At 37.9% G+C, this 26,945-nt stretch overlaps 1 protein-coding gene across 1 annotated transcript in view; it reads right to left on the reverse strand.

Annotated features, from left to right (window-relative positions):
- LOC137406999 (uncharacterized) overlaps nt 1–26,945 on the reverse strand; it is a 63,951-nt gene that overhangs the window by 4,280 nt on the left and 32,726 nt on the right. Inside the window, exons 15-24 of the mRNA XM_068093599.1 lie at nt 24,954–25,038; nt 23,313–23,576; nt 21,700–21,922; nt 20,571–20,736; nt 18,727–18,901; nt 14,330–14,505; nt 12,956–13,105; nt 6,687–6,755; nt 6,434–6,554; nt 783–927 (exon numbers count right to left, since the gene is read on the reverse strand). Of these exons, the coding sequence (XP_067949700.1) occupies nt 783–927; nt 6,434–6,554; nt 6,687–6,755; nt 12,956–13,105; nt 14,330–14,505; nt 18,727–18,901; nt 20,571–20,736; nt 21,700–21,922; nt 23,313–23,576; nt 24,954–25,038 (1,574 nt within the window). The remainder of the gene's footprint in view (nt 1–782; nt 928–6,433; nt 6,555–6,686; nt 6,756–12,955; nt 13,106–14,329; nt 14,506–18,726; nt 18,902–20,570; nt 20,737–21,699; nt 21,923–23,312; nt 23,577–24,953; nt 25,039–26,945) is intronic.

Raw genomic sequence — 26,945 nt, forward strand, 5'->3', positions numbered from 1 at the left:
CTCGAACTTAAAAAACCTGTCTCGTTCCACCTCTACTCATTTCAGTCTCTATGTCTGAGAGTGGTGGGTTGCTGGATATGGCTTGGCTGCCTATTGTGCTGCCTATTGTTGGTCCTTGCTGATTTATCTGACCAATAGTGGTTTAAATATTCCTATTGATTAGTAAAGTACCGTTGTGACGCTATTCTACTAGTTTGAAATCTTATACCTTCACATACAGCATTGTTACAACAGAGTAGTAAATAAATTACATTGAGGCTCAAATTAATAGTTTATTTTCTCTTAACATATTTTCATGCCTTTTTGAACTATACAATTACAAAAATAGTTTGATTTTCTTAATTGGTTATTATTATCACTCGTACCCAGGCAGTCTAGTGGGCTTTGAGAGATCATCAGGTGTAATAAATATCTTCACAAGTATTCCACAGTGCAGCAAAGGAGTTAAGTGGCACAGATGGTAGTGTGTCTGGCTAATAAGACAAATGTTTGAGTTATAACCCTGTGAAAATGAATCTTTTTCCCCCAACGTACAACCGCGACTTTAGACAGATGGACGCAGCTACTTAGAGTAGTAAAGATTTACTGAATTGATTGTCCATTGTCTATTTTTAATTTGGTTGGTTCCACGGTGTATTTAAATTAATGAAGAGTCAGCAGACAATTCTAATGGCACCTGTCTATTGTTGCCTTTGTTCTAACCCTTAAAGGAGTTTTAAAGTTTGTCTAAAACTGTGTACACATCGTAGTGACCTTCAATGAAGTCATACTATAACTCTTACGTTTCTTTTGTGCCATGAACTTCAGCATCTGCTCGAGGTTGAGCTCGATTGACGGTTTGTCTATGCCCCGCCTCTTTAGTATCTTCCTCAGAAACTGTTTATAATAATTCACCCATTCTGGCCAGCTAGCTGCGTGCCCCTTAGCCTAAAATACAACATATAAACCCTGAGCTAATTCTCAAACAAGGCTGTCTTGTCCAAAGCAGCGGAATGTACAAAATTAAAACCTGACCTCAAGCGTGGCTAGAGGTTTGGCTAGCTAGCAGAGCAAAAAAGTATAGCACAGGAAAATAATGCAACTTTCAAAACTACTGCGTGTGACTCCGAGACAACTGCATGCAATGAGAAGAACACGACATGTAAACCGTAAGAATACCGTATCTGACCTATAATAACATAGTAGGCAACCCCCATGACTGCTGCATTCAACCCACGAAAACCGCTATACGCAATCCACAAAATTTTGAGCGGTACCACATGAGCCATGATAACACCAAGTGTGCCCCATACAACCACAACACAGAACCAATAAAACGCTTGCATGCAATCCATAAGAAGACGTCTGCATGCAGCCCATATGAGCACTGCGTGTGAACCATAAAACCACAGTATGTGATCCATACGAACAGTGCACGCAACCAACAAGACCACTACATACAAACCATAAAACGCTCTGCATATCCACAAAATTATGGCATGCAACATAGAAGACCCTTACATGTTACACATAAAACATTACATGCAACCAGCCTACACTAGGTTTACTCATCTCTAGACTAATGTGAGGCTGGATCTAAACATTTAGGTAAAATAGATAGTTGATTATCTGCGTAGTTGCATACGCGTACACTGAATAAAATAAATTATTTCCAGAATAACAAATAACCGTAGTTCCTACCTCGTAAAACTGAAGTTTGGGAGGAGGAATCTAAAAGCATGTTATTGCAAACGGTTTGTCTTATTGGTTGAGAATTCGCAAGAATAGAAGGCTATGCTACTCAAGGTAAACTTACACATTGAAGTGATGCAATTGAAAATGATATCAATATAAAGCTGAGACATCACGATTGAATTTGATGTAATTTTTGACATTGCAGACCTACCCAGTCCAGAGATATAATAGTCTAAATGAGGTCCTTTTTTGGAACACTCAGATTCAAGAGGAAACATCGCTGCAACTTGAACGCAATAGCTCATATCAATAATGAGAGAGACAGGAAGCTGCAGAACTGTTACATTATTTGGGCACACGCTTTTCTTGTGTGGGTTTTAACCGTGATCAAGTTTTTTCGACATTTAGCTGGAAACATCCTGGCCGTCAGATCACCTCAAACATCAAATATAATCTCAAATGATTGAACAATACCGGTACTTTCTGTACTTTCTGATAAAATCTACTAAAACTTTCTTCAAGTTCATCTTAGAAAGTCAGCGAACTCACCGAACCCTCACAGTAACAGGAACTCACCGAACCCTCACAGTAACACGAACTCACCGAACCCTCACAGTAACAGGAACTCACCGAACCCTCACAGTAACAGGAACTCACCGAACCCTCACAGTAACACGAACTCACCGAACCCTCACAGTAACAGGAACTCACCGAACCCCCACAGTAACAGGAACTCACCGAACCCCCACAGTAACAGGAACTCACCGAACCCTCACAGTAACAGGAACTCACTGAACCCCCACAGTAACAGGAACTCACTGAACCCTCACAGTAACACGAACTCACCGAACCCTCACAGTAACAGGAACTCACTGAACCCCCACAGTAACAGGAACTCACCGAACCCTCACAGTAACAGGAACTCACCGAACCCCCACAGTAACAGGAACTCACCGAACCCTCACAGTAACAGGAACTCACCGAACCCTCACAGTAACAGGAACTCACCGAACCCTCACAGTAACAGGAACTCACCGAACCCCCACAGTAACAGGAACTCACCGAACCCTCACAGTAACAGGAACTCACCGAACCCTCACAGTAACAGGAACTCACCGAACCCTCACAGTAACAGGAACTCACCGAACCCTCACAGTAACAGGAACTCACCGAACCCTCACAGTAACAGGAACTCACCGAACCCTCACAGTAACAGGAACTCACCGAACCCTCACAGTAACAGGAACTCACCGAACCCTCACAGTAACACGAACTCACCGAACCCCCACAGTAACAGGAACTCACTGAACCCTCACAGTAACAGGAACTCACCGAACCCTCACAGTAACAGGAACTCACCGAACCCTCACAGTAACAGGAACTCACCGAACCCTCACAGTAACAGGAACTCACCGAACCCTCACAGTAACAGGAACTCACCGAACCCTCACAGTAACAGGAACTCACCGAACCCTCACAGTAACAGGAACTCACTGAACCCTCACAGTAACAGGAACTCACCGAACCCTCACAGTAACAGGAACTCACTGAACCCTCACAGTAACAGGAACTCACCGAACCCTCACAGTAACAGGAACTCACCGAACCCTCACAGTAACAGGAACTCACCGAACCCTCACAGTAACACGAACTCACCGAACCCCCACAGTAACAGGAACTCACTGAACCCTCACAGTAACAGGAACTCACCGAACCCCCACAGTAACAGGAACTCACCGAACCCTCACAGTAACAGGAACTCACCGAACCCTCACAGTAACACGAACTCACCGAACCCCCACAGTAACAGGAACTCACCGAACCCTCACAGTAACAGGAACTCACCGAACCCTCACAGTAACAGGAACTCACCGAACCCTCACAGTAACAGGAACTCACCGAACCCTCACAGTAACAGGAACTCACCGAACCCCCACAGTAACAGGAACTCACCGAACCCTCACAGTAACACGAACTCACCGAACCCCCACAGTAACAGGAACTCACCGAACCCTCACAGTAACAGGAACTCACCGAACCCTCACAGTAACAGGAACTCACCGAACCCTCACAGTAACAGGAACTCACCGAACCCTCACAGTAACAGGAACTCACCGAACCCCCACAGTAACAGGAACTCACCGAACCCTCACAGTAACAGGAACTCACCGAACCCCCACAGTAACAGGAACTCACCGAACCCTCACAGTAACAGGAACTCACCGAACCCTCACAGTAACAGGAACTCACCGAACCCTCACAGTAACAGGAACTCACTGAACCCTCACAGTAACAGGAACTCACCGAACCCTCACAGTAACACGAACTCACCGAACCCTCACAGTAACAGGAACTCACCGAACCCTCACAGTAACACGAACTCACCGAACCCCCACAGTAACAGGAACTCACTGAACCCTCACAGTAACAGGAACTCACCGAACCCTCACAGTAACAGGAACTCACCGAACCCTCACAGTAACAGGAACTCACCGAACCCTCACAGTAACACGAACTCACCGAACCCCCACAGTAACAGGAACTCACCGAACCCTCACAGTAACAGGAACTCACCGAACCCTCACAGTAACAGGAACTCACCGAACCCTCACAGTAACAGGAACTCACCGAACCCTCACAGTAACAGGAACTCACCGAACCCCCACAGTAACAGGAACTCACCGAACCCTCACAGTAACAGGAACTCACCGAACCCCCACAGTAACAGGAACTCACCGAACCCTCACAGTAACAGGAACTCACCGAACCCTCACAGTAACAGGAACTCACTGAACCCTCACAGTAACAGGAACTCACCGAACCCTCACAGTAACAGGAACTCACCGAACCCTCACAGTAACAGGAACTCACCGAACCCTCACAGTAACACGAACTCACCGAACCCCCACAGTAACAGGAACTCACTGAACCCTCACAGTAACAGGAACTCACCGAACCCCCACAGTAACAGGAACTCACCGAACCCTCACAGTAACAGGAACTCACCGAACCCTCACAGTAACACGAACTCACCGAACCCCCACAGTAACAGGAACTCACCGAACCCTCACAGTAACAGGAACTCACCGAACCCTCACAGTAACAGGAACTCACCGAACCCTCACAGTAACAGGAACTCACCGAACCCTCACAGTAACAGGAACTCACCGAACCCCCACAGTAACAGGAACTCACCGAACCCTCACAGTAACACGAACTCACCGAACCCCCACAGTAACAGGAACTCACCGAACCCTCACAGTAACAGGAACTCACCGAACCCTCACAGTAACAGGAACTCACCGAACCCTCACAGTAACAGGAACTCACCGAACCCTCACAGTAACAGGAACTCACCGAACCCCCACAGTAACAGGAACTCACCGAACCCTCACAGTAACAGGAACTCACCGAACCCCCACAGTAACAGGAACTCACCGAACCCTCACAGTAACAGGAACTCACCGAACCCTCACAGTAACAGGAACTCACCGAACCCTCACAGTAACAGGAACTCACTGAACCCTCACAGTAACAGGAACTCACCGAACCCTCACAGTAACACGAACTCACCGAACCCTCACAGTAACAGGAACTCACCGAACCCTCACAGTAACACGAACTCACCGAACCCCCACAGTAACAGGAACTCACTGAACCCTCACAGTAACAGGAACTCACCGAACCCTCACAGTAACAGGAACTCACCGAACCCTCACAGTAACAGGAACTCACCGAACCCTCACAGTAACACGAACTCACCGAACCCCCACAGTAACAGGAACTCACCGAACCCTCACAGTAACAGGAACTCACCGAACCCTCACAGTAACAGGAACTCACCGAACCCTCACAGTAACAGGAACTCACCGAACCCTCACAGTAACAGGAACTCACCGAACCCCCACAGTAACAGGAACTCACCGAACCCTCACAGTAACAGGAACTCACCGAACCCCCACAGTAACAGGAACTCACCGAACCCTCACAGTAACAGGAACTCACCGAACCCTCACAGTAACAGGAACTCACCGAACCCTCACAGTAACAGGAACTCACCGAACCCTCACAGTAACAGGAACTCACTGAACCCTCACAGTAACACGAACTCACCGAACCCTCACAGTAACAGGAACTCACCGAACCCTCACAGTAACAGGAACTCACCGAACCCTCACAGTAACAGGAACTCACCGAACCCTCACAGTAACAGGAACTCACCGAACCCTCACAGTAACACGAACTCACCGAACCCTCACAGTAACACGAACTCACCGAACCCTCACAGTAACAGGAACTCACCGAACCCTCACAGTAACAGGAACTCACCGAACCCTCACAGTAACAGGAACTCACCGAACCTTCACAGTAACAGGAACTCACCGAACCCTCACAGTAACAGGAACTCACCGAACCCTCACAGTAACACGAACTCACCGAACCCGCACAGTAACAGGAACTCACCGAACCCTCACAGTAACAGGAACTCACCGAACCCCCACAGTAACAGGAACTCACCGAACCCTCACAGTAACAGGAACTCACCGAACCCTCACAGTAACAGGAACTCACCGAACCCTCACAGTAACACGAAATAAAAAGCATCTTAAACGATTACACATAAGAATTTATTTTCTCGTCACAACTAAGGCAGCTGGCGTAAATGCTCAAATTTGGTGTAACTAGCTTGCTGCAATAAAATAATGGACAAATATTCCTTACGACTCAGAGACACATAAGGAGCTGTGTCAGCTCTTACCTTCTCCTTGACTGTGTTTATATAAGTCCTACACTGCACTCCTCTCACGAGTTTTTGTATCTTAATGGCTGCTCTTTCACATTCCTGTTTGGAGACCCCCGTCTTGGCTGGATGGTAGGCGCTACAAGGACAGCAACATGACTATGTCAGACAACAACTACTAAAGACAAGATATCAGAAAGTTGACACATCGATCTGCTATCCAGTGAAGCAATAAGCCACCTTGTGACACATGCCACAGCGAGAAACTCACCTGTAGACCTCCACATGTGGTCCAATCACAGATATTCTAGCTTTACTGCTACTACCTTGCCTCTTGATTCTAAAATTTCACCACAGAAATGTTCATGTATTGAGGTAAGTGAGAGATAGTCCTAGAATATATTTCTAAGGCTAGAGTGGTATACGCTTAACATATTCTGTATATATATAAATATATTTGATTAAATATATCTAAATATTAATATCTAAACATGAATAACTAGAGCGTTAAAATAGCCATGTATTTATTTTTATGCAGTATGGTGCCCTTTTCTGGAGTTTTGCGCTTCTGCAATCTTCAGTCAACTGTACTCAAAGTTTTGATGGATAGCTTCTGCTCGGACAGTAGCCTTTTTATAGACACACACTTCTATGCACAAAGTTGTATTTTTATTTCAACATATTAAAAGTTTTTATTTTGTTTTCTCAGTTCATATTAATTGTATTATTTCCAAATCATCTTTTATTGTAATCATAGCAAAACAGACCTAATTTAGCTATTACTTGCTAATTATTTCACATTTACATTTGAGCACTTTTAGAGCTATACTTTTTTTCTTAATTTATTTAAACTGCACAAAACACGTTTTTCATGACATGTAGGTTGAAAGTTAGAATGGTAACTGTTATTAAATGTTAATAAAAATTAATTTTCTGTGCCACGACTTTTATCACCCGGGTATTCAGTTAATATATTTATATTAGAGCTGCACAATGATCGCGTTAATTAAACGATTAACGCAACTAATACAAATAAACGATTAACTGAGTTGGGCCAATTAATCTTCAATTAAAATGCAACCGAGGTGATGATCTTGATGTGGTTCCTTTCCTTCGTACTGCTTAGTACCATACATTATACCAACGTAGCAGGTTACTACCATTTAATTTACTAACAAATATTATGACAAGCAACACTTTCTTACCAATAAATTAAACCACAATTATTTTGCACTCAACTATGAAAACACATTGAGTCGCTAACATTAAACTTGTTTATACAATACAATGCACAAGCGCCGTGCCGATCTAGCTGTAAGCGGCCATGTTGTTAGTTGTTTGAACATGTTTCTAGGTAACAGCAACAAAATTGGTTTCGGTATTATTTAATATCTTACAGTTTATTTTTGTTTATTTTTTAAAAACTTCTTCAAGTAAATTATACATGTATTTTCATTTTTCAAAAAATTCACAATCATATTTCAGCTTCAGAATACAGTCAAACATGGATAACTCGCCCACGGATAGCTCGAACTAGAGGTGGAACGAGACAGGTTTTTTAAGCTCGAGACGAGACTCGAGACACTGTCTTGTAAAAATTCGAGACTCGAGACACGAGACAGTAAAATAATGAGCATTTGGTGATGATTTTACTACACAAGTACTAGCTACTTGGTATATATAAAATTAATAAAACTCTTTTTAAATTGAATTTTCACCTGGTGTAAACGATTTAAATACAACATTTTAATAGTGATATGCATGTAGTTTTTGTAAACAAAAGTGACACAAACAGCTCTAAAATACCGAAGTTATATATTCTAAGAATTTTGAGCTTGATTGATCATAATTATTATAAACATATTGCTTTGTACATGTATATTTTTACCATCTATTGAATACTTCTTACTTTTTAATGTAATGTGTAATGAAACCGATAGCCGTCACTCTACAAAGAAATATCGCAACTAAAAGAACACACGATAACACTTTCATTCTTATCGTTTCATTAAAGTTTGCTTTGTGTATTAGCTGTAGTATGTGAATTATATTTAAATTGTACTCATGAAATTATATTAATTACTGTATACATGTATATTCTTACATTGAGCTAACAAAACGTCATTGTTAACCGAGCACGGACTATGGTCGACACAGCCTTTCGTTCGTTTCTCCGTGTCCGGGCAAGTTTTACCCGCGATTGGTAGTATATACGTAAAAGAGGCCCGAATTTTATGAAGGGCAGTTGGTGTTTAGACACGATACGATAAAATACAGACATTTTACCCGCAAAAGTCTTATTTATTAAATTGGATTATCCGAAGAGTAATTAGATACGACCCGGTATCTGTTTTAACGACACAGAACCGAACTAAAAAATAACAGGGCCGTTGTCCGGACTACATGATTAGACTCAGTGGCCAACATAATCAGTAGCAACAGGTAGTAACGGACCGGGTATAACTTTAAAGGCAGTTGCCCGCAATCCATTACAATATATGGAGTTGTTGCTATCGCAAGAAGCCATGTTTTAACAACCGTGCGCAGGCGCTTTAGTTCTACTTCCTGTCTCGAGTTTGGCAATAGTTAACTCGAGACGAGACCGATACGAGACGAGACAGGTCGATACTCGAGACGTCTCGTGTCTCGTTCCACCTCTAGCTCGAACACATGGTCAATTCGAACGGTTTCTTTGGTCCGTTCCCACGTAATGATAAATTGCTATAGATAACTCGAACTCAACACTGTTAATTCGAACTGTTTTTTTGCCCAACAGCTACCGAAACGGTTGTTATCGCTTTAGAAAATCACTTTATTCAAAGCCATAGAGGTAAACCTCATCTTTTTGTAATTCATAAGCGTCGTTATTACCACCATCGGCAAAATATTTTTGTCAACGACTTTTCTAAAGGTTTGGTGAAATTTGATTTATACTGCTATACGATGAATAGCACGGGCTAGCCGGGTCACGCGCGCAAGGATTTTCGCCTCGCACATACAAAACAAAAACAGCATGTTGTTTTTGTTTTATATGTGCGTGGCGAAAATCCTTGAGTGCGTGACCCGGCTAGCCCGCGATGAATAGTTTTCCGACGTTGATTCCGTGTTGAATCAACGTCGGAATGTTGAATGTTTAAAACGTCTTAAAGATTGTTGTAATTGAACGTATACGTTGTCTTAGCTAAAAAAAAACTATTCATCGTTTGACCTAAACACAGAATACGTGTGTACATTCAATAAGTATCCATTCAAAAAGCGTGAGTGATATACAATGTACCGTAAAACCTCGTAAAACTTCTAATTGAACTGCCTCGGAGTGTTGGTCTTAACGAATCCCAGGTAAAGTAAGGTAATATTTGCATAAACTTCAAGAAAAATCGGCAAAATTGATCGTGGGTAAAACGCTCAAAAGAAAGAGATGTCTTTTCTTTTGAGCATTTCAACAACGATCAAGTTTTGCCAATGTCAATCTAAAAAGCGTCCTGGCAATAACATCACCTCAAACAACAAACCAATCTCAAGTGATAGAAAAATCTCTATACTTTTTGATAAAAACGTTTTAAACTTTACATTAGAAGCATTTGATTTGAAACAAGCCATTTGTGCTTTTGATTTATATTATAATTTGTATATGTACATGTATCTACTAATAAATAAGTAAATACATGGACTTGTGACAGTGCTCTGATAACTTGAACGCTCTGATAATTCGAACACTTTTGCTCGGTCCCGTGAAGTTCGAGTTATCCATGTTTGACTGTATTAGTAATATAAGATTGACACTTTATTGGAACATGAAAGCAGAAATATGTCTTCCACCCTCAGTAGCGCATTTCTGTAAGTTGTTGGAAGCGTAAACAAAAAAAGCGAAGTGCAGTATATGCCAGAAAGAATTTGCTTACCACCACAGCACATCATCATTAAGATATATTTTAACTAATTCTCATCCTACCGCACAGAGATCATCACCAGCTGTCGCAGACAATAACTAATACTACTATTCTCTAAAGCTGGCAATATTGTATGTAGGAAGAGGGCATCTCTTTATTCAGATAATGTGAATAAACTGTGCTGTCTCAACTCTTGGCTCTAGACTTTCATAGACAGTTTTCATACTCATAATAATTATTACATTTTAACTTATGTACATTGTACATAACATGTACTACTGCTAACAATTGTTTAAAATATAATTAATCTATATGTAGCTGTATTATTTGCTTTTGAATATGCAGGTTTTTGCTAGATTAATTCTAAGATTAATCGAATATTAACTGGTTCAGACCAGTTATTAATCGCGATCAATTTTTATAATCGTTGTGCAGCTCTAATTTATATATTAAAATTTATCATACCTAGAATTGAAATCACAGTGCTCAACATAAAATGGAGCATAAACTAGATAGTCTATTATTCAATTTTCTACTAATCCCACGACCAAACACGAGCGAAGCGATTGTTTAGGAGCTTTATGATAAATGCATATGCACACACAACTCCCGAAAAATTATCTGTCAACGGCTGTTACCAAACCCTTGTACTGAAATCCCATCAAAAATATTAACCATTTATGTGGAGAGTCGGTTAAGTATAATAATGATACAAAACACATATAAACATATTTAAATATGTTACCAAGTCTTTGAAAAGATGACGCAATATCCTAAAATTAACCCATCTGATCGCATCTGATCGGATTATACATAAATAAACAGATTAATTTGGCCTAAAATCGCAATAAAAACTAGACAAGTCTTTTTTAACCAAAATTAAGACCGGCCAACGAAACGCCGATAAGGCCATGCGACAGAGAGTAGAACCATTAAGTCATGCACATTTCACGAGAAAAACATGCACATTTCACGAGAAAAACATGCACATTTCATGAGAAAAACATGCACATTTCACCAGTCTATGGCATTGTCCAATTGCCGAAGGTTTCTGTAATTAACATAGAAGTACTGAAAAGTAATCGTTTCTTTTTTGCCGATTCTACCGGACTGACTTTTTGGACGCTGATAATAAGTACTTTGGTATTCCAACTGATGTCCAAAGCCGTGAAAGTAAAGGAAATGGCGATGATATTTTTCTAACGATTCTTATAAGATTATTACAATACTAAATTGTAAGAATTATTATTCGATTTTATAAGATTATTATAAGATTTAGTTATAAGAATAACCATTCGAATTTACAAAATCGAAGTATATAGTGACCGATGGTGTGCAATGTGTTACTGTTATTATTTTTCTAAAAATTTTGTTAATGATACTACGGCTGTGCCCAATATCGCGGTAGGCCTACTGCCAAGCCGTTTTTAATATCTGCAAAATTAAGTAATAGGCCTACATTTTCTTATAAATATACATCTATTTCTATGACAACCAGCTAAAATCTGTTTATATTTTAAATTCAGCATAATTTTTTAGATATAAATAGGGCCTACAGAAATCTAGATATTTATCACAACTTCTTGACATTGGTTGCTATGACCAATGATATACAGCCCTCCCCAGCCTGTGTATATTACACAACAGCTTGCCATTATACTTCTAATATTGCATTTCTCCTATTGCAGGGAGAGATATAAACAAATCATATTTTCCTTTCATTATTGCTGTTTGTTGTACATAATAACATCCAGTACATTACAGCTACCATTGCAGCTACCATTGCAGTTCTCCTATCGCACTGCAGTGCCATTTGACTGCTAATATTGAAATTCTCAACCGGCAGTACCCTTTCTTTTTCCATTATCACTTTGGTCGTGGGCTGTATGACAGGGGAATTTCTAGTATATATATATATGTATATATATATATAACTGTTCTGCATTCAACACAATCAACTTTCAAACTGTATATTACAATATATTTTACTTTTAATATTGCATTTCAGAGCTATAATAAACATATTTCATTATTGCTGTTGTTAGTTTAATTACGTACAGTAGTTTAGGTCTACAGCTTGAATTAATATTTATTTTAACCAACAACCAACTTTCAAATTGTATATTACACGGCAGCTTGCCATTTTACTTTTAATATTGCATTTCAATATAATAAGAGATATAATAAACATATTTCATTATTGCTGTTGTTAGTTAAATTACGTACAGTAGTTTAGGTCTACAGCTTGAATTAATATTTATTTTATTATTGTAAAACATAAGTTTGAGATAGTTAATTATTTATTTTATTAATATTTATTTCTGTTACATTTCTGTTATTTCTGTTACGCCTTTTTAGAGTCGTGCGCCCTCAAATTTATTTTATGTCATCTCGAACAACTTTCATTTACACTATACTCTGCCAATTCCTGCTGACAACTACTTTTTCAACAACCAGCACTGCCATTTTTTTTTCCATTATCACTTTGGTTGTGGGCTGTATGACAGTGGAATTTCTAGTATATAATATATATTATAAATTTTATACATACTTGATCATGTATTACAGAGTTCTTAATATGCAAAAAAAAGATGATGGGTGATGGAAGCATAGGAAAATGTAATTAGCAGCCAATGTAAGTATAACCTACTGAGATATTTCTGAGTCACGCTTGTGCTGCCTGTCAAGGCTAGCTTGCTGTTGAGTGAGCTTGACCTCACGAGCCCATTCAAGAGTTTCCTCGCTGACACTTGGCTTCTCATAGATTTTTGTCAGCTTCCTCTTGTGCTCCCTCCACGACCTAGCAAACACCAAGAGGCATAGATATTAGTCATTTTCATGTAACTTGATGGCCATAGAATCTCGTGGCAGCCAAGTTTTATGACATGTTGAGTGCATCAGTTTGTAACAAACCTATGTACTATCAGATAAATATGAGCTCTTAAAACAACTAGGCCTATCCCTTAAAATATATATGTTTTAGTGAATAATATAAATATATTATATACATGATATATATTAAAAATATATATTTATATTATTAAATGTAAACTTATTATACAGGTAGATATATCTATACTTGTCAAAAAAAGTTATTCTACTAGCAGCACCACTAAAACTACCATCGTATATACATACATGTATAAACTAATGTTATTTCCATCGTCTGATTTTGTGCCAATTTCATGATTAACTGACTTAACTGGTCGTAGTGTAGTGCGGTACAATAGCTAATAGTGTAGTACGGTACAATAGCTAATAGTGTAGTACGGTACAATAGCTAATAGTGTAGTACTGTACAATAGTTAATAGTGTAGTACGGTACAATAGCTGATAGTGTAGTACAGTACAATAGCTAATAGTGTAGTACAGTACAATTGAATAACAGATTGTACTAGTTTCAACACAGCTTTTCAATAAAGGATTTTGATTGGCTAGAATAAAATCTTTTATAGGTTTAACATAATTATTATTGACCCAACGTACTTCCGTTAAAAACGAGAAGTTTAGTTAACAGGTTCCCAACTAACTATAGTAAAATAAAGATGAATAATTAAAAATTGTTTTTTATTAAAACCAACCTTTACAAAAGCTGACAGCTCCTCATTTATCAGATCTGAATTTTACATACTTCACTGAACTATAAACATTTTTGGAACCATTCATGTATAAACAGTTTAGTTTTAGTGTTCTGTGAGCAGAGCATGTTTCTTTGATATCATTACCAAATACACGTAAAGGAAATATCAGAGAAACAAAATTGATAAAGTATGCCAACTCATATGCTTCGTTGAAGTTACCTTTTGTAAAATCTTTCCCAGATCTCAATTTGGCACCGTTCACTATCAGGTATATCATAAAAGATGGATTAACAACACACATAATATTCTAACTTTCTATCACTAAAAGCCTTGAAAAAGTAAATGATTTCGCTTTTCCTATAAAGCAATGCTGACTGAGAAATGCACTCTACTATGAAGGATTGAAAGCGTGAATAATGGGATTGCTGTTACACTATACTAACCTCTGTATCTTAACAGCGGACATCCTCTTGTTCTCCATCTCAGCCCTCACCTCTCTCCTCAGGCTCAAGTAAACTTTTCGACTCACGTACCCTCTGAATATTCTCTGAATGCTGACTGCTGCTGCAGCTTCGCGCTGCCTCTCTGTGTCAGCCTGAACCTTCTCCCATTTCTCAGCCTTTTTATAAATAAATGTTTGAGAGTAAGGATTATGGAAGTGTCCTTCGCTGTAAAGCTGCTCTGAATGATTGTTGACCAAAGCTCAAAGTTCCACTTCATTTCTAATATTCATAGTAGCATATGAGAAAAGAATAAAAAGAAAGATAAACAATTGGTTGCAGATGATCCGGCTTTATTCTTGAACGAGCCGAACGCCTGTCACTGCACGGGTAATAAAACAATTCCCCAACAAATTGGAGCAACTTCCCAGGTAAGCCAGTAAAGGTTACTTAAAGATGTGGTTGCGTCAAAAAATTCAATTTAATGAAATTAAGACCCATAAAAGGCTAAAACATCAGCTACAATTTGATGCCATTTTTGTCTTTGTAGACCAACCCTGTCCAGAGATATATGCGTTTGAATGAGGCCCTCTTTTAAAAAGCTCACGTTCCAGCGGGTGCTTCTTTCGTGATGTCACAAGCAAGATATCTGAAACGAAACCACAAGCGATAAATATGAGGTCGCTTCGTTAGCCAATCATGAGCGCGAAATTTTTATATAGGCCGTAATAAATGTTATCACTCGTAAATCGCGTTGTCTGTGATCTCGAAGATTCTCATCGTTAGAGAATTCATTCTCATTCGTTAGAGAATTCTCATCGTTACTGATTCAACGCGTTTCAACAATTACTAAGTTATACATAGTTTTAAAATGGCTTCAAGTTCGAGCGACTGCGACTCAGAGTTATCTGAGCAACTTTTAGTAAAAGATTGGAGTAGACAGCCTATATGGTCAAAGCTGACAGGCGTTAGCAGCGTTTTGCTGCAGAGGAAGACAGAATGGAGGTAAATTAACTTAGAGTCTTCTATACTTAAGTAAATGTAATATTTTTATAGTCATAAATACATATACTAATTAATAAAATGATGATTCTTTGCTATCTCCAATCATCGTTTCATAGCTTATCTGCCGTTTTACCTAGCTTTAATATTTTTTTCGAATTTTCTTAAGTAAATTAGAGTCATGATTACAAATTATTTTCACTCGTAGGAAGTGGGTAAAATCGATTGATCATTGCTCATCATTAACTACCAGAAACAAAGCTTCGAATTGCTGGTTTTGTATTTATATATTTTACATACCTATATTTTTGTTAAACGTTTACTCATATCGTGATTTTAGATTAGCAATCTAATTGACTCCCAAATTGAAACCTTACCGTAAATACACCTTAGAACGACATCAATGAATGCGTGTATTCATTACGTTTGTTTTATTGATTACAGGATGTTTACGTGGCACCACCAGTTCAGCAGTGGTGCAAGTGTGAAAATTGCCATGCGTGGAGAAAAAAAGAGATGAACGTATGCTGCACAAACCACGACATGTGGCATTCCATTCCGCAAACTGGTATTAAATGCGTTACCGAAGCTGAGGAAATAAAAGACCTTATAAAGCCAGGTCCATTGAGAGTGGCTTATTATAACTACTGCCACTACCACGGTAAGTTTATGAGGTTTGTAGCTGCTATTTTACTGCTTACTTCAAGTAAGTTATCAAGATACTGTAAAACTATAATATTTTGTTAGTGCCCAAGTATCCAGATGCGGAGAGCCTGGTACCATATGAAAGGCTGCAAGAACACGAGATTTACAACATGGTGTGTAGGCAGAGGAGACTATGCGCTTACAGATCTCTGATATTCTGGACATATCCAACATGACTTAGGAGGGGAGAGCGACGACCACTACCAGCCTGTGTCTATAACATGGTGCGAGCTGCATACCCTGGCACTGAAGATGATGATGAATATGCAGATATGGCTCATACAGAGTTTGAATTTGCTGCAGTGGAGTGATTTTTATATACTTTAAAAATATAAATTTATATTATCAGCTAATACTATGTGAGTGGCCACGACTTGATGAATATTTTTAATAAAAGCTTCATGCCGAGATGAAAATATTTTTGCTTGGAAAAATTATATAATAAAATAATATTGTTGAAGATAATGCAAAACATGATTTGCAGAATATTGTAGTGAATTGGATATGGTATATGGATGTCCGCAGAACTGGAGAATGTGAGTTCAAATCCAGTTTGCAGCAGACTTCTCATCCTTAAAACTCTATCCCTATCTATATTCTTTTCAAAGACGTGGCTTGCTTATTTCACTTCGGTAGTATTCGGTAGGAATACTACTAGTAAGAAACTAGTACGTAGACGGTGTAGGCAATGATATACAGCCCCGCCCCAAGGATAAGCGACAGACATAATGTGGGCAGGACTTATGGGAGGCTGTATATCGTTAGTATGGGTAGCTGCAGAACTGGTGATACAAAGACCTCGTTCTACATAGTTGGCTTGACAGAATTACTGTAGACCGGTAGAATTGGTAGTCGGTACCCAAATGTTTACACAACATTTGGAGAAAGTGAGTAGAACAAATTTTCAATTTTCGTTATTTGAGGCCTTTGAAACATTCATAATAATGCACCTGTAGCAGGATTTAAAATTTTATTCTAGCCAACATGAGCAAATACAAAATAAGATATATGCCAATAGAGCCGCGTAGGACTAGACTTTTATCGCAAATAGCCGATGTGAATACGAGAGATAGAGACAGGTTGTCTAACGCGTGACATCATTTTGGGCAAGTCTGGGCACGTTTTTGTGGCCTGAGCGTTTTTACGGCGATCAGATTTTTTCGTTTTTAATCTTCAAATATCTTGGCAATGAGATCGCGTAACACAACAAACAACATATCAACTGATAGAGAAAAAAAATGCTTTCTTTTAAGATCAACTTAAATTTGACGCAACCACATCTTTAAGTAACTGTCAACCGTGCTAGTTAATGACCGCAAGAAAATCTCAAGCTTGATTATCTTAACCAATGTAATGAACGAGCTACCAGCTTGGCTATTGTGTTGTAGTGGATTAGATCACTGATCTTCCGACCGATAGATTCTGAGACCAAATCATTGGCGATGTGGATGTTGCATTCCTATATTTCAATCACTGACAGCAAACTTTGAGTTTTATATAGATGAGTATTCACCTTTTTGTAAAAAGAAGCAAAAGCATAAAATCCATTACCTTTTTATGCACCAGACAAAGTGACTTTGATGACCACAAATTTTTTTTAACTACTTACTATTTATTCACCTGCAACTACTTATTATGACTATGTTATGACCAACTACTTATTACGACTATGTTATGACCAACTAGTTTTGACCAACTCGTAGAGGCAAACAGAGTTTCAAACTCCAAAAGTGGTATAAGCAATAAGCCAACTATTTTACCTATCAGTATTGTTAGTGGATTTATATCAGCAAAAATGGTTGATTGCAGATGCGGAATTTGTAAATAAAAGAAGTGTTCTCAAAGGAATAAGACAGCAATTTCAAAATCTTTTTTAAGAAGAACTCAGAACGGTCTTACGATATCAACTTGTCTGTTACTAAAATAACATTAAAATGCAGTAGCCGTGTTTTGTAATCTCCACTAGCAGTCATTCTCAGCACCTATCAGTGCAAGTTTGAAACGGCTTATCATCAGACATCCTTGTTTCTTTCAAGTGACGAGTATAGGAATTTTCATCTGTGTAAATTTCAACTAATTGATAATCAATTTTCTCAAGTGTGTACATGTATATGAAAGACTACATAAACTATTACCATTGGCCACTTTGTAATCAATTTTTTGGGCCTAAGCCAAAAGTAACGACTTCACACTACAGTGTATATAATTACTGGTGCAAACACTGGAGTTTCCACCTGCCTTACAATGTGGCTAACACAAACAATCATAACACAAAAGCTACATTCTAAAATTTGAATGAGTTCTTAGAGATGGTGGCATAAGATTGATGCTGCGAGTGCTTAGTGATAACGCCTTATGCTAGGGTTTGGGGGGTAGTGACTGGAGCAAGGGCCTTGGGAAGTGCCTGGGGAAGTGGATGGGAGACTTATCTGAGGCAAGTGCCTGGGAAAAGTGCAATGGGTAGTGTCTGGGGGAAGTACCTAGTGATCGTGCCTGGCGATGGGGCACAGTGGTAGTGCCTGTGAATAGTGCCTTGAAGTTGAGAGTAGTGCCTGGGAATAATGTATAGTAATAATGTCTGGTTCTAGTGCCTGGTGATAGTGCCTGGGAGTAGTGCCCAGTACTGAATATTACCATCAGCACGTTTAAGCTTTTTAGTATAGATTCCCTATTGTCATAGTATTCATGCTTACCTTCATATATTGGGGTATGGGTCGACTAGAGTCAGGTCTTGATGGCGATATAGACTTGGCAGACTTAACCCTCCCTGTAGACGGTTGCTCCTGAGTGGGGCTCACCTCCATACCACCATGCGACTCTGTCATGAAGGCCGGTGTAGAGCACAGTCTCTGATCAGGAATTTCAATGCTATAAACACATATATCATAGTCACTTTTCATAAATGGGTAAAACTATAAGACCATTTCAGGCAAGTAAGGCCTCTCTTGGTCATAAAATCTCTTCCTTAGATCACTAAGTAAATGAAAACTAAATACAAATTTATTTCAGTGAAACAAACATCCTGGAATAACAAGTCCAGGGTGGTGAGGGCCCAGGAGAAGCCCACATCTTCTAAAGTTTAACCAGCGTACTGATCTACACGTTCAAGTGAGGATCAGTCAATGAGCAGCAACTTGATATAAAGGTGTCAAGTCGCCATTGGCTAACATCAATCACTTGAGTTGAAGGGTCTCCTCAACAGCATACAAACTGTCATCAAGTTTATTTAAGATAATTTTAGTGATCCATCTATGTGTAAAAGCTTTATGACTATAATTTTGATGCCACTACATCTAAGGTGAAGTTAGTGATCATTCAACAAGATGTTATCGATAATTTAGTTATACAAGATACCATGACCATAAATTTCAGTGAACGTGCAAATAAAAAATAAAAACTTAGAAATACAGTAAACTATAGCCACTGAACCAAGCTGAATAAACTGGACGCGATGAAGAATACCGTACGAAACAATGTATACACAATTTATTTTAGATCTAATAAACTCAAAGCTTGTTGCTCAAGAGGTGACTATTGTGGTGGAAGCAACCGTGCCACCACTGGGTCAGTCAGTCACACGAAAAACGTTCTCCAAACACACCGCCAGCCGGAGCAAAGAAAGCAGAGAAAGAGTGAGCAGGTGAGCAGAGAAAGGGGAGGAGCACACTCATATAAAAAGCAACACTCGCCCAAGAACAAACATAGTAGCCATGATTGTGTTTTGCACTTGCGCTATGTTATCCCATGTTTGTATATAAATGTATGTATCATATTATTGCTACAATTTTATCATATTATTCAACTTATTGTCTAATGGCATAATATTTAATAATCTCTCTAATCATCTCGGTCCCTGTTTGTTCAGCTGTTTGTGTTGCCTGTTGATAAACTATATCTGTATAAAATTCTCTTGATAGCTCATTCAACATTTTACTTAAGTGATGACGAAACCAAGAAAGATTCACACTATAACACCAGATTTTTAGAAACCAATCTACCTTTACCATTATTTTATACTGCTTCAGGTCAAAAACAATCGAATACAGAGTACCATCACAAAGGAACAGTCTTCCAATAGACTTACGCAAAACCCCTGCATCTACTAGTTTTAGAGTTAATATTAAAAGTTATTTGTTAAGCCTAAATTAATTCAGACCTGCTGTTTGAGTTCACCAATTCCTGTGGGCCCAGCGCCTCTACTAACTGCAGTGCTACTGGGCATATGGGCCTCATCATGCCTCAACGAGTAGGAACTAAGCTTTCATTTATTTTGTTTAACTTAATCAATTTTATAACTATATCTTTATTCTGCATGTATATTTTTATTAATTGATGAAATAAATACGCACATGTACGCACACACACAAACACTTTCATAGTTTGTGACAATATATGAAGTGCCTAGTCAAAGGCTGAGCCACAGACTGGCCAAAATATAGGTTCCTTTACAATATCAAAAACTATTATATATTACTATATTACAAACAAATAAATAGAACCATGCTGCTTATAGGCCAATTGGAAACATCATTCTTACCTAGGCTTATCCAACCTGATAGCATTATGGACAGACATGCTGAGGTCGGGGTAGAGAACCTCCTTTCTTGATGACATTGGCCTAACCTCAAGGTACGTCGAGATGTCATCTGTACCTTCCCTCCCTTTATCCTCTACTATTACCTCTTCAGACCTCATCGCTTGCACTGTTACAATAACAAGCAGAACAGAGTTACCTTGACGATATGCAGAATGGTCTATGTTACCAGTATATCTTACGTATACCTTCAATAGAGAACAGGAAACTTGTTAGCCCTTGCTAATAAACATTTGGTTTGAAGAAATAATCAATTGAACTTTTGTTACACTTAATTTCAATCTACAGTCTACCTCATCACATTCCACAAACTAACTGATCTCAAGAAGCAAACTGCTGAGTTTATCTACTAGTATTAACTCAACTAGAAATCCTTGTTTACATCTTTGATAGTCTATAATATCATATACAAGAGATAACTTTAAAGCACATATGGTATGAATTTTGACTATTTACAGTTTATGACTCAAATATAATTTAAACCAGCCTGTGAGTTGAACAGTTAAAAATGAACGTATACATCTAGTAAGGTAGTTGTGGCTTATGTTATGGTACACAGGTTATGATATGGTATATACGGTATGCTATGTTATGATATACAGGTTCTGTCATGATATACATGCTATGTTATGGTAAACAGGGGATAAATTACTAACTAAAGAATTCGTAACATTTAAACCTGCTCTGTATGAGTCACATGTATGAGTCACATGTATGAGTCACATGTATGAGTCACATGTATGAGTCACGTGTATTTAGAAAAATGTCTTGAAATTAGAAAAGATTTAAACAAAAAATTCAAATAAACATAAAAAGCCATTATAGTAAACCAAAGATCAAAAAGCATGTGTCAGCGCTAATGATATGGCTTGAGTAACATGGCAGCAATTACCTTTCATATTACTGTCAAAATGCTTTATCATAGTTTGCTGACACTGAGCATACCCAGTTTGAATTCCTATTTAGTGCCAATCGTAAAAGATTGTTTAAATGTATTTTGTGAACTAGTTTTGAAGGTTTTGAAAAAACTACGTTGTGTTGCACCCCAAAGCCAAATGTAAACGACTCCAACCTTTCCTTAAATACTCTTGAGGGTTGAGGTGTCTGTGTGCGCTTCTGTCATGCTCTCCGCTGAATGGGTGGTTTCGAGACAGCGAGGTGGACCGGCTGCCATACTCGTTGTACATGGTAGGAATAGAAGGAGCCGAGCGGATGGGTCTCACCATTACTTGCCCCTTATCTAACGAAGATCTCAGTTTACCGGCTGACTTCGATTTTTCTGTTGAGAAGTCATCCTGAACAAACATAAAAAAGATAAAAAAATTCTACGAACATGATTCTGTAGCCTTCCTTCCCAGAAGCCAAACATGCATGCATTGTCATGATTATTGCATGGAGCTGATAATCCAAACCATGAAAAAAACAATGATTACTTTATCTGATGGTTACAATTATTAATACCACTTATACACAATATAATGATTATAAACAATACAACTGCAATTTTTAAATAATATTGCATAATAATGAACAAACAATAACTGCTGTTCCATAAGTGTGGTTGCTCAAAATAATTATCCTTGTTATATACTAGTATAGCCTTATCATTGTTATATACTAGTACAACATTATCATTATTATATACTAGTATAGCATTATCATTGTTATATACTAGTATAGCCTTATCATTGTTATATACTAGTACAACATTATCATTGTTATATACTAGTATAGCCTTATCATTGTTATATACTAGTACAACATTATCATTGTTATATACTAGTATAGCATTATCATTGTTATATACTAGTATAGCATTATCATTGTTATACGCTAGTATAGCATTATCATTGTTATATACTAGTATAGCATTATTATTGTTATATACTAGTATTATAATAGCATTACCATTGTTATATACTAGTATAGCATTATCATTGCTATATACTAGCACCCGGACAGTCTTGTGAGCTGTGAGAGATCATCAGGGGTGCTGATAAACCACAGAGAATAACTATATTATGCATAATAACAATGACAACATGAAAGGTCTTGATTGGTAGAGGTAGTAGTGTGCTGGAAGGCAAAAACGATTGCTGTAGGTTCAAATCCTATATGATGCAATATTTTTTCTTTTTCTTTTATGATGCAATCTTACAATGATTACTAGTACCCTGACAGTCTAGCGTCTTGTGAGAGACTATTTTATGATGCAATCTTACAATGATTACTAGTACCCTGACAGTCTAGCGTCTTGTGAGAGACTATTCGGTGTGCCTATAAAGTACAGAAAATAAGTATATGCACAACTAATCTAAAATCTATTAGCTGGGCCGGTAAGCCAAACGTTATGGGTTCAAATCCTGTTGAACACAATGCTTTTTTTAACCTCTAAAATGGCTACAGACAGAGAGATAGATGCTGCTCTTATTATAGTAGATTGTTACTGGCAAATAACAGAAATATTACAATAACAAATAACATAAATGTTATTCTTCAGATAACTTTTATTGCATTACAGTTATCAATTACAAAAATTATCACTACTACTTTTTATTGCTGCATCAATACTATTTGTGTAACAATTAATGCAATGTTCTTCTTTCGCCTAGTAGATATTGATCAGCTTAACATAAGGAATTTTTCAAGTACAAAATGGCCCACTCTCAGGCCAGCTCTACTCACCCCGTCAAATGGAGCCTCAAATCTTATAGCCGTTACTGCGGTGTCAAGTACATTGGGATTGCTCTCCTTTGTACTGCTCATGATCCTGCCCTGAGGAGATCGGGTTCTCAATACCCCACCCTTCGCGGTCGGATATGTCGAGTATTGAAACATTGGCGACGGAACCAGAGATTTTGCGGCGAGGAGGCGATTCTTAATATTGGTTGGTGACGAAGCTTCCTCAGCATCACCTTTGTCCGCTGCCGGAGGATCTTTGGATTCACTCTAAATAACAGACCAGATTACAATCAAATAATGCTGCATGCAATGAGTATAATTGAGTGAGAGTTGTCCTTCCAATCTTCTCAACACGAGTGGACAATCATTGCATGCATTTAGTTTATTCAATGTTTAACACTGAATCCTGTCAACGCCTGACAACTTTGTTCAAACTTGCTTCAAAGTGATTTTATTCACATCACAAGGAGCTCTTATAAAGGTCTTGCCAATCAGACAATGCAGCCCGCTGACTGTTTCAAGGCTTTAAAATGGTCATTGCTGGGCGTTAATGTTTACTGCTTACACAGATTGTGGGAGAGTTTATGGTTCGGAGCAAAATGACATCATTAGGCATGTCAGACCTACAGCAATAATCCTTTGATTTGACTAAGAATGTACTATGGTTTTGGTTTCACGACAGCCCTCCATGAGGCTGAGTTGTTAGCTGTCATCTGCTGTTGTTAGCTGAAATGGACATTCCTCACTTTATATTCCATTTGGCTACATCTTAATTGCACTAATACACATCACCTTTAATATCACATCTCACAACTTTTAAAAATATCATAGGAATCAATAAATAGCTTAAGCCATGTTTTGGTGAAATTTTAGCCAGCAGCATGACCTGCTATCTGTGATTTCAGTCTTATCAACTGCTATATAACTCGGTACATCTTCTGTGTCGAAATGTTCATACTGTTTCAAGAAAAGGCATTTTTGATAGCGCTCGAAATGATCTCATTTCCTGAAGGACCTTAAAAGACCAATAAAGGTTTTATGTGTTACAATTATCTTAAATTTTGATTTTTCCGACATACTGCATTATGCAAAATTTGAGCCAATATTTGACTTCATACCTAAGGTAATTTCTAACATATCAAGTTTGAAGTTTCTCACATTTTTGCAAGCAAAAATGTGAGAAACTTCAAACTTTGCAAACTTCAAACTTCTGCCTCTTCATTTATGCTTGCAACAATGTGAGAAACTTCAAAATTGAAGAGGCAGTCAAAATTTAGAATAGAATAACAAATATAAGAATAATAAAAGCTAATAGAAAAGCAATTTTCATTGATTATTTTCATTCACTTTTCATTAATGTTATTAACTTTAGTTATTGAACATTTTTGTGCTGTGAAATGAATTAAACAAAGATTGGTTGATTCTTAAAAAGTAATTTGTACCAACATATGATAGGTTCAACACACAATTTAACTTGGAATGCGCATATTTGCCAGCAACTTTCTTTAATCTCAGAACCATATACAAGTTTCAATTCATGGATGGGTATTAAAAAGCACTTCCCGTGTTGATATATGAACTCCATGATATATTCATAACTCTAAATACACAAAGAGGTCAAAGAGTGAAAAGGTTGTATCTTACCTCGCCATCTTCCTTATTAGCAGCTGTGCCTATTGTAGACTCCTTGGTTTTAACTGATGATGCAGGAGTGTTTAGTCTTTCAATCCTTTAGAAGAAACAATGATGGGAGTTGTCTACTGTCACATTGAGATTGAGGAAATAACTTCTTAAAAGTAAAATAGTTTCGCAACAAACATACAGACGGTTCCCTACTTACGAACATTCGAGTTACGAACAACGGTGCATACAAACGTATGTACCGTTGTTCGTAACTCGAATAACTTTCGAGTTATTTGTTTGAACTTTACATACGTATTGTAAAGGGATTTGCCGGCCTTTACTTGGCACGACCTATACTAATAAATAAATAAAGAGAAGAGAGTGCGTGTAGTTTCATTCAGCTTTTAATTAGCGAAGGAAATTTCACTAGCCAAGGAGCGTACGTCTATCTGCTCTGCTCAACTAAATGAGCGCACTCATTTATATACAATAATATCAACCGTTCCGGCAAACGGTGAGAACACCGGCTAACAAGGTGAATAAATAGGACCGCTAGTGCGTTGGTATGACAACAATATAAGTGACGATAAGTGATAGCGTTATGACAGTATATCAGATATAACAATAGCATAACGAGTGAAACAGCGATATAATAAACGGACAACACATACAAAAAATAAGACAACAACGATAAGTGATAGCATAACGATTAAAACAACAATATAATAAAAAAGGACAAGCCATACAATAAATAAGAAATGCAGTGTCATGGCCCAGCGGCGAAATTTTTTTTCCTAAACAGGTTTACATACGGCAGTAAAATTCTGGCTCATGATTGGCTTTAGTAATTGAGTTTTAGTAACCAAAACCTACATCATTACATTAGAAATCAATAGTTATAATTAGTAAAGAACACAAAATTCTAAATAACGTAGTAAAAATTATGTTATCATTCAAAAAGTGCTGTTAAAACGTAAGAGACGCTCACTAGAAACTCACTAATTTAAACCATTTTGAATAAAATTTTGAAATTTTGTGTTCCTTTCTAATCATAACTATTGATTTTTAATGTAATGATGTAGGTTTTGATTACTAAAACTCAATTACTAAAACCAATCAGGAGCCAAAATTTTACTGTCGTATGTAAACCTGTTTGGGAAAAAAAATTTCGCGGCCCGGCGTCCACCAAAGTATTATCTCCATTTTGTTAAATATTTTTTTAGTACAAACCAATACAGGTTACTTATACAAGCCTTAAAAATACTTATATAAACCTTCAATATACTTATATAGGCCTTGAAAATAAATTATAATACAAAATATAGCACTGAAGCAACTTACGAACAATTTCACCTTATGAACAATCGTTCGGAAGGTAACTCGTTCGCAGGTTGGGAACCGTCTGTACAATAGTATTAATGTTCATCAATCAACAAATATACCATTCTACTTTGAGTGAAATAGCAACAAATAACAGAGCTAATACACAGTGGTGTGCGGAATAAACTCGGCATCCTTGTTGGAAAACAAAAATTCTAATTTACAACATGGTTACTCATTATGAATTTAGTCAATAACTATAAATTGTATATTAATCCTGATTTTGTCCTGATTTCAAATATGTAAAAAACTAGCTGTGAATTTAAGTTTTTGAATGATTATGTAGGTTAAATTCTGAATGTTTCATTTTTAATGGTTGAAGATAACAATCTGGACAGATGTAAACATACCACATGTATTTTTACTTGCTTATTTCAACTCATTTACATGTATATACATGTACATATGACTTCAGAAACAAGCCTATAAAATGTAAATCTTAGGGCTAAGTTGACTTGAAACTGCCAAGTAAAATTCTGCTTACGAAAAGAGAGAAAGCAACCCTAATAAATTTGTCATACAAGTTCTTTGGTGATAGTAGAATTTCAATAAAACTGTTAGCATGGCTCTTGAAGGTCTTACTTCATGTAAATAATAGCAGCTCTTACATACACTTTAATATAAACTTTATTC

Source organism: Watersipora subatra, chromosome 10, assembly GCF_963576615.1.
Source record: "Watersipora subatra chromosome 10, tzWatSuba1.1, whole genome shotgun sequence".
NCBI lineage: Eukaryota > Metazoa > Bryozoa > Gymnolaemata > Cheilostomatida > Watersiporidae > Watersipora > Watersipora subatra.